This window comes from Triticum dicoccoides, chromosome 6B (genome assembly GCF_002162155.2).
Source record: "Triticum dicoccoides isolate Atlit2015 ecotype Zavitan chromosome 6B, WEW_v2.0, whole genome shotgun sequence".
Lineage (NCBI taxonomy): Eukaryota > Viridiplantae > Streptophyta > Magnoliopsida > Poales > Poaceae > Triticum > Triticum dicoccoides.
The window spans coordinates 13,662,558-13,672,205 of NC_041391.1; the positions used below are offsets into that span (position 1 = coordinate 13,662,558).

Here is a 9,648-nt window from a genome sequence, read left to right on the forward strand (position 1 = left end):
GCTTGATGAGCATGGTACCTGCACGCCAGTCGAAGGTGATGTGTGGAACATCAACAAAGGAGAAACGGCGTGGGGCTTGGGTGTACCGTTGGATGTGAAGATGTGTGGAACATCAACAAAGAAGAAACGGCGTGGGGCTTGGGTGTACCGTTGGATGTGACGGACTCGTCGAGTTCCGGTAAGGGTGTGGCATGACAGCCAGGGTGGTGGAACGGTGACGAATGCAAGAGAGAAAAACTAAAGGAGAGAAAATGGGAGGATGGAGATGCGGGGTTCTAGAGGGGATTTTGCTTGCGTTGTTGGTGTCCGAGTCCTACATGGCTGTTGTCTGAAAAGGTACATGTAAACCTGTCAACCGGAAAAAGTACATCTGAACTCGTCCGGACAGCATATTCTAGAAGGTTGTGGATGGTTTGAGGGTCCGTTTTAGAGATGCTCTAATACAACCCTCATACAGCATTTTGAGGGTCCGTTTTAGAGATGCTCTAATACAACCCTAATACAGCATACTGAAGATGTAACTTGTGTCCAACCAAACGCGTCGTTAGGTGATCATAAAGCCTACATCAACCTGTGGGATAGCGCCAACTATTCTAACCACTAGAAAAATCTTTGTCGAGCCTCCCATGTTTGCATTGTCATAACCTCTATTCTTCTCAAATGATAAGTCTCACACGTCAGGTTCAGGGCACTTCGCCCCTGACGTTTTTTATGGCAATTTCAATCATGCAAGGACAACGTCGAAGCTACATGTTAGCTATGGGGTCAACTGACCCACAGCTTTTTGGAAAATAAGCTTAAAAACACTGTTCGGTAACTGTTTATCATGAAGAAAACAAAATCCAAAAATATGGTTGACCCCACAGATACTTTGGGCTGTCTTCGCCGCTGCGTAAGGATGACAAATACCAGTGACACAGCAGGGTCAAAAATAAACTAAAGCATGAAAGTTGTCATGCTTAACTAAAGTTGCCGTCCTCGTGTCACTAAACTTGCCATCAAAAACGTTTGGAGTTACCATGTGCACGTACCACACGTCAGGTCCTTACTCTTTCAAACTGGGGCATGGTAAACTGAACGAAAAGGCAAAAATGTGCGCCTCCCAGATCGGCCCAGATTGAAGGCATTATGTAATACGTATGCAGAAATGCCAGACGCCAAGCGAAGAATCAAATATTCGGTACCCGCATCCGTAAGGTTAAATAAACTCTCTACACGCACGCTTCGCTTCAGTCGCTTTCCTGAGAGTAGAACATCTGCTTCAGAGCGCGGGGCAGCTCCAGGACAATCTCCGCGTATGCTGAAACATAGAAGAAAAATTGGGGAGCAAAAGTACATATAGATCAGAACAATCTCAGCACAGAGTTGTATGCTTTAACTACAAAGAGAGGGGCAATGGTTAAGATAGAAGGAACCTTCTGGCAAACTCAAGGTCTTCAACGCGCTCTCGGCATAGGAGAGGCGAGACGGTACAGGCTGAGCACGGCGGTCTGCAGCAGATATTCTCTTTGCAGAGCGAAGCGGCCAGGCCAAGACCCTCGCCTGACTAGGCAGGGTCAGGATTAGATCTGAATATCGGATACTCACTGTAACCTTGCTGCTCAAGTCACAGAGGAGAACAAACTTCAGTCTCTAGAGTGTACAATATGCAGTTTCAGTATATAAATGCTACAGATAATATAAAGGAGAGCACTGTGTGGATTAGCACATTTTAGTATGAGCGTGGTTGTGCTACAGCAAAATGTAACAGGAGAGTGTAGCCTTACCATTCAAAATCTTCCAACATAAACTCTATCAAGGTATATGGAAGACTGTGGAACAATTCCCCGATTTGGTTGCCATAGAGCTCCTTGATAAGACGAACCTTGAACATGAATTCAATGGAAAGCATTAGAATTATAAACTTCACTGTGATCAACGCAAACGTCATGAAGGCCACAAAAATATAGCTGTTTCAAATTTCGAATAAGTAGAATCACGGATAACAAATATATTTTATTCACCGAATTTTGAATTCGAAGTTCATTGTTACAGGTTATCAGATAGAACCTGTGGTTTCAACCATGATGTTCTCTCTTCTCTAGTCTAGCGGTGAAGCAGAAGTTGTATGCCCGAAACACTTAACGAAAAGATGGAAGGTACTTATGAATTACCCGAATATGTCATGTGTGGGTAAATCACAATAGGTAAAATTAGCTCGATGAGGTGTAACTACGGAAATAATACCACCAAAGCAATAGGGGAGGTTAGTTGCACTGTCGTGGCCCCCCGGCCCAAAATAATCTTAGTTAACCCGCACAGTATATATCCCCTTGTAAACACTAGATGGCCACACCTGCAATTTTATTCCATGTTTTCCCTTCTTCAGTTCTTCTCCAACCCCAGGAATAAGGTAATCTTGGGCCTTTTTGCTTGGCTAGATCCCTTACTCGGCCCAACTGCCACATCCCACACAACGACAAGCCAAACAACAAGGCTCACTCATCAAACGGACTAATTAACGCTCTCCTCTCGCACCCCTAGCCCAGTGACAGGGGCCCTTCCCCTTGGAGGTGACACCCGAGGCACAAAACAAAGGAAATGCTGGGTCGACGACTTCAAATCTAAGGAAGCATTGTGTTCCAAGCGACTGAAGCGAGGATCTGTATGAGAAGCTAGTCTCAGAGAGAGTTCACCTTAGCCAAAGTGCAGAGATGCAATGGTCCTTTTGGATTTTGGATGGAAAACAGCGGTGAATTAGAGTTATTCCCAACACAGAAAGATTAAAGGTCATATAGCAGTGGCCGTCTTTCAAGTACATGGAAATTTCCAACTCTAATAGAAGGAATATGGATACGACATAAGTTTTGCTTCACAGCTCACATAACGCAATGCTCTCCAAGATCTATTTTTAAACAACATGAGTACATACCTACAGCCCTATAATTCAAGCATATGCATACAAGGTTTTATTGCCTGATTTCTTGCATTTCACAATGGATAATATAATAGAAGGGAGATAGTGTGTACAGGCAATTTACATTCGAGAGCAACTGCTAAATCTGATACTGACCTGTTCTCTCCTGTCAATATACGACTGCAAAATTTCTTCAAGATGATCAATAAACCTCTGCAAGGGAAAAGGAGCCATGTAAGTAGATAGAACTATTTGAATAATTGCACAGAAAATGCAAGGGGCCCGTGAGGAAACTTTACGATGGCGTTAGATGACAAGTGCTCAGTTTCTACTTCTCGAATCGGCAGAAAGAAAGGTAAGGTGTGTTCAGTCACAGTCATCTTTTCAAGGAATGACTTGCTCTCCAAAACACAATGATAAATTTCACAGGGCTCTCCTGCAAAATATAGTGTGCATGTTATTTAGTGCAGCAAACCATGTGTCTAGAGTTTCTATGTTCTTATCTTATTTCTTTTTGATAACTTATTACTTATCATGCTTATGTTGTAGTAGCATTATTCAGAATGTCAGGGTTTGCACAATGAAATAAGTATGTTTTGATTTGAAGCAAACTAATTCTACGAAATAACATATTGGTGTTTACATAACTGTCCGATTTGCAAAACATCGCCTCTGCATATCTAACACAAAGCTTTGCATGGTACAATTCAGACATTTCATGGAAAAAATGATATGGAAAATGTTAAGCGTAATCACCAGCGAAGAATGTCTCATACTGTATACCAATTCTGGCACCATCCAAACAATAGATAACCTACAAAATAGAAAATGATTAGTCAGATTAACTGGCAAAATAAGGAAAGTAATGGAATAGATGCATTAGTTCAATATAACATGCCAAGACATGAACATAATTTCATTCCAAGGAAGACAACATAATGCCATGTTACAAGGTAGATGAAACGTGGTCTGAAGACTAGATTTAGTTTTGGTGGTCACTTGTATGGTTGTAGCAATCCTAGGAAGAGAACAAGAATGAGAAACTGTGACACCGTGCACCCCGGCCCATACCAACACTATGGATCCGCCATTCATGTTGTAGCCAAAAGAGTTCGGTGAATTGGAATAAACTGATCACAGAACACTATAAAACACCAACTACATCTCAGGTCCCAATTAACTACTGCCTCCGTCTTGGTTTATTAGTCCTCATCGTATTTCGGGTCAAAGTTTAACCACATATTTTACTAGCAAAATGTAAATGCATGTCACCAAAAATTCTATTGTTGGATTTGTATTTGAATGTAGTTTCCAATGATATTATTTTTGATACATATAACTTATATTTTATTAGTTAAAATTTTCAAAATATCAACCACCCAATGATAAACTACAGTATAAAGAGTAGTGTTTATGGTAGGTAAAGCTGGACTCTAAGAATAAGGTTACCTTATTTCTGATTCTATAAGTCGTCCTTGATTGAAATTGAGAGTCTGTCGGAACATTTGCCAGGTTAACCATCGCCTTCCTTTCAGCCTCTATATGGACCTGGTCTATGAGATAAAGCAAACTTGTTATAAACTCAAAATGCACAGAGCAAACAGTATTTTTCATGTGGAATCAATACGAGAATATGGTGCTTCAGATTAAGTACCTTCTCACGGATTGTTGCCAGCAAACCATCATTCCACTGCTCATCATCTATTGAAATCTCTACAAAAATGCAAAAGCCTAAGTGTAAGAAATGAAGCTGTAGGATAAAAACTGATTAAAATTATACTATCAGACTGTATGAGAATACTAAATATGTGCCATACTGGCTGCAATAACACAATCCAAGAATATGACAATACTACCAACACATGAAAAATAGTAAATAAAGAATATGTGATATTATCCTCAAGAACAGAGGCAGCAATGTGGAAAGCAGCATAGAACACATACGGAAGTGTGAAATAATCAGTCTGATAAATATTTCCATCTAATTACAGATGAGTACTTTACGTACAAGGACAATAAGCTCATAGCCATAACGATTGATCTACCACTTGCAATGAAAGTTTTTGGTTCACATTTACGCCAAATATGGTTTAGATTTTCTAGCAAAGTAGATCTATAAATTTCAGTACATATATATGTGTGTGTAGTTCAGAGAATTAAAGTACTACTAATCATATTCATTATGTTATGCTAAGGCTGCTTGAGTTCCTACATAATGAACTCTGGTTCTGGTGAAATTGAAATGGAAATTATCATTGAATGATCTGTGAGTGATTTTGCAAAAACGGTGGAGCCTTTGTGTGGGTTAGCAGGTAAGTTATCAATTTGATGCTAAAGCCACATTTTTTAAAATGACAACTAATCCATCTAATCAGGGAAAGTTGTAAAGAAAGGCTCATGAGTTCCGGAAAAATTGCAGGAGATAGTATAACAGATTAGTCCCGCATACTATTTGGTATTGGGAGTTGCTGAAAATCCTATTTTTTTCTAGAAGGTAAAAACAAAAGGTGCTGAAGCAGACTGTACCTTCGGTTTGTGCAACTCGTGCAGCCTCAAATTCTTTCTGTAGACGCTCAAAAATCAGCTTATCAGAATCCCTAAAATAATATAGTGAAGATGTAAAAGAATGCTCTACTAGTCATGCGTCCACATATTTAAAGGCCACTATACTTCAGGAAAAATCATCTCAGATATCACCCGAATATGTCAGGAATAAGAGATAAGAACAGCTGTGTTTTAATTAAAATGTCACCTGCAGAAGATCCCATTCCTTGGGCTTAGTACCAACAACAGAGGTGATCAAAGTTGGCAGGATGTGACATGATAGACCAGTATTGAACGATCAAGTTTTATCAGCATATTTTTTGTATGCTGCAATTGAGAATTCAAGTTAATATTAGTTCTAGCATTATTTTTGCTCTTTAACTGTTGTTTCTAACCACTATTTTTTTTTGCTCACTTCCCCCGCCGCCCGCCCCCTTTCTTTTGCATGTATCATTTTTTCAACCACTATTTTTTTGCTTCAATTTGAGCCCATCCATAGGAAGTTAAAACAGTAAGGAACATTCAGAGAATTCAATGCAGTTGCAAAGATATTGGCAGCATAAAATTCTGCCGACAAAAAGGACCAAGGAAATCGTAACTGTTTAAGCATCTAGTTTAACTGATAGCTACACAAGGATGACGTCACAGTTTCCCACATTAGAAACATCTAAGAGGCTTAATGCTCTGACCAAGTATCATGAGAAAGAAACAATAAGTATGCGAGCAAACAGCTAACAGTTTGAACAGAGTAGTTGAAATTTTGCTTATGCAAATGTGACATGCTAAGGAATCTGTACAATATTTTATCACAAACCAATAAACACTTAGTTGGCCAACTGAGTCTACATCCGGCAAGTTATTAGAATCCAAACGCTTGGACAGAAAAAAAAAATCAGAGAAAGGAGTACCGCGAGAGGCGCTCTTTCAGATCTTCATGCCTTTTGAGAACATTTAACACTGCAAAATAAAAGGGCAAATATGGGTAAGATAGTCGGGCAAGATGCTTCGTAGAATCGATAAACATGTGGGTAAGGGGCACAAGGTTCCTTGAGAGTAGAGATATTAATAGTTACAACTACCATAGTTTTTAAGGCGGTAAGGCGACCTAAGGCGCTGGGGGGGCGCCTAAGCGCCTAAGGCGGACGCCTAAGCGCCTAAGGCGGGCATATTTGTAAGGCGCTGGGGGGGCGCCTTATCGCCTAAGCGTCGCCTAAGCGTCCAAGGCGGGACGCCTTAAAAACAATGACAACTACTGGAGAGAAAGGTTATTACGCCGTGCGCGTGTGGTCTCGAGTTTTGTCGCGTCTTCATCTCTTGCATAAGTCTGCAGTTAATGTAAAGACGAGGGGGAAGGTAATTAACATCGGCCAAAACAGATACGCCGAAGATTTACAACACCAATCCATATGTATATGTAAATGATGGTATACCAGTTCTGATAATGAGTGCTGGCGCCTCCTCAGCTGCTCCCCGTGCTGCAAAATACAAGGGGGTTAAACTGAAAGAATTGTGAAATTTGAGTTCCTGGTGTATTAATTCAGCTAGATTAGACACGGTGAATGCAGCAGGAAGCGGTGTTGAATGGCGAGAGGTAGGTAGGTTTCCGGCCGGCGGGCCGTACCTCCGTCGGGGAGCTGAGGGCCAGCGTGACGGAGAGGTCCATCCGGTCCGAGGCCAGACAGGGGCGGCGGATCTAGATGGCCGGGGCTGCGGACGGGGCGGAGGCAGCAGGGGCGCGGCGGGGTGGAACGGGGACGGGCGACGGCGGCCGCGCGCGCGAGGCGTGGGGGAGCTGGGCCGTCGGCGGTGACGCTGTGCTGCGGCGCGGCGGCAGCGCTAGGGCACGACGGTGGTGGACCTGCAGGGGAGATTTTAGGACGGCAGTTTGTCGGATTAGGGCTTGGAGGCCGCGTTGTGGTCCACGTACCCGTAGGGCGCCGGGGAGAGATGGACGGCCGCCGGGGTGAAGACGGTGGACGGGGGCTGAGGCGAGGAACCGGCCGTCGGGGCGTCGCCGGTGGCCGCCGGTTAGGGGTGAGCGCCGCCGGGGATGAGAGAGGGGCACGCAGATTCAGCTACAGAGAGACTCAGTGCTATGATACGAGATGGGCCAAGTCGGGAGCTCCTCCTTCCTAATCGGCCTAACTCGGAAAAAAAATTGCATCGGCCCAGTAGTAATCTCGCTCGCTCGCTCGGCCCGGAATATCCTATTTGCCGCTCGTTGCGTCAAACTGCCGGCGCTTCGCACAGGCGAGCAACCGAGCAGCGACGCAACGGGCCGGCCCGTTTAACCGTTCCTGCACTCCTGGTTTTGGGAACCTTCTAGAGGTTCTCAGCTGGTTTTTTCCCGGTTTTGGGAACCTTCTAGAAGGTTCCAGAACCGGTTTTTTATTTTCCTTTCCTTTTCTATTTCTGTTTATTTTTATTTTTTTTATTTTTTGTTTTTCAAGTTTATGTTTTCTCTCTCAAAAAAATGTTCACGCTTTTACAAAAATGTACAAAATTTGAAAAATGTTCGTGTTTTCAAATTTTCTACATAAATTCAAAAACTGTATGAATTTATCAAAAAATGTTCGGAATTTTCAAAAAATATTTTGTGTTAACAAAATTGTTCAGAATGTTTTTGCTCAAAATTTTGACAACTTTTAAAAAAATGTTCGCGATTTCAAAAAATGTTTCCGTTTCAAAAAAAATTTGCAACTTTCCAAAAATGTTCATGAATTTCTGAACATATTTGTTATATATTTACTTCACGTATTCAACTTTTGTTCACGTATTCAAAAAATGTTCAACTTTCAAATTTGTTTGGAATTTTTAAAATTGTTTTTCGTTTCTAACTTTGGTCTAAAAATGTTCTTGTTTCCTTTTCGGTTTCTTTTTTCGTTTCTTTTTTATTTTTCAAATTTTTTTGCAAAAAGTTCATGTTTCAAAAATTGTTCGTAACCTTAAAAAATTGTTCCCACTTTCAAAAAACCTTCATTTTTTTAAAAAAATGGTCGCATTTTCCAAAATTGTTCATAAATTCAAAGAATGTTCGTATTTTAAACAAAATGTTGTGGGATTTAAAAAATGTTCCCTTTTTAAAAAATGTTCCCTTTTTAAAAAACTGTTCCTTTTTTAAAAAATGTTCCCTTTTAAAAAATGTTCGTATTTGCCTTTTTGGTTTTCTTTTTCTATTTGGATTTTTCAATAAATGTGTCCACTAATTTGAAAAGAAATCATGTTTTTGAAAATTTGTTCGCAAACTCAAAATATGTTCGAGGAATTTGAAAAAATGTTCTCATTTCTAAATTTTGTTTCATAAATTTGAAAATGTTCTGTAATTTCAAAAAAAGTTCCAGCCTTTTCAATTTTGTTCACATACTCAAAAAATGTTCATGTTTTCTAATTTTCTGAAAAAATGTATTTTGAACAAATTATTCATAATTTCGAAAAAAAATCATGTTTAGAAAAAATTGTTCATGATTTCAAAAAAATGTCCCTGATTTTTCGAAAATGTCATAGTTTTTTGGAAAATTGTTCCAAATTTGGAAAGTGTTTGTGTTTACCAGAACATTCCATTTTTTGAAAAAAGAAGCTACTTTTGAAATTTCTAAAGTAATTCGAATCTGCAAAGCGTGTCTAGTTCTTTATGTTTGATGCTAAGTTATGAGCACATACGAGTGCGAGGTGAGCTGGTAGGGACACATCATCTAGATCTCTCGATCCTGTGTTCGAATCACCGTATCGCAGTATTTTATGAGCAATGGTCGTTCATGTTGACGTCATCTTCATGGGCCGGCCCAGTCGGGGACGCTCCTGTGCGAAGCCGCGTCAACTTGACGCAGAGAGCGTCACATACGAGTTCCCGCTCGGCCCTTCTCGTGCCCGTCCGTTGGTTTTCTCGCTCGTCTTTTGCTGTCCCTTCCGTCCAAGGAAAATCCGGATGGCATTTTCTGTTTGTGGGTTCATAATATCCCTGTTGACGTAACATAGGTATTGTTGCGGAAAGAACTTTTGAAACATATGTGATGCTGTTGAAAAACTTTCTGACAACGCTGCAATCCAAATTCCTACCTGCACTGCCCAGCATAAAAGACGTGATCAGTGCCATCGCACGGCACAGCGCGTGGTGGACGCATACGTAAAATCGATAGGTTGTTCGGAAGCTTTTCCCAATTTTTAAGGCATGACAACATTGTTGGTAGATGATGGCCAGGGCCGGTCCT

General features: G+C 41.0%; 1 protein-coding gene across 1 annotated transcript; it reads right to left on the bottom strand.

The window, feature by feature from the left end:
• Nucleotides 1-753: 753 nt before the first annotated feature.
• LOC119325160 lies at nt 754-7,503 on the bottom strand. Its single transcript, XM_037598912.1, has 14 exons — nt 7,368-7,503; nt 7,062-7,298; nt 6,871-6,915; nt 6,713-6,764; nt 6,349-6,397; nt 5,423-5,493; nt 4,551-4,609; nt 4,346-4,444; nt 3,653-3,710; nt 3,196-3,332; nt 3,053-3,109; nt 1,767-1,864; nt 1,416-1,597; nt 754-1,300 (listed from the first exon to the last, which is right to left on the bottom strand). Exons 2-14 carry the CDS (start codon nt 7,101-7,103, stop codon nt 1,230-1,232), a joined length of 1,020 nt encoding a protein of 339 aa, XP_037454809.1. The 5' UTR covers nt 7,104-7,298; nt 7,368-7,503; the 3' UTR covers nt 754-1,229.
• Nucleotides 7,504-9,648: the final 2,145 nt, after the last annotated feature.

Bases quoted from the DNA above. Each gene is read 5' to 3' on its own strand.
- LOC119325160 (XM_037598912.1), bottom strand. From the start codon at position 7,103: ATGGACCTCTCCGTCACGCTGGCCCTCAGCTCCCCGACGGAG. The intron at 6,765-6,870 runs GTATACCATCAT...CATTAACTGCAG, and splicing joins AGCACTCATTATCAGAACTG to ACTTATGCAAGAGATGAAGA. The intron at 3,110-3,195 runs GTAAAGTTTCCT...TTTCCCTTGCAG, and splicing joins ACTTGTCATCTAACGCCATC to AGGTTTATTGATCATCTTGA.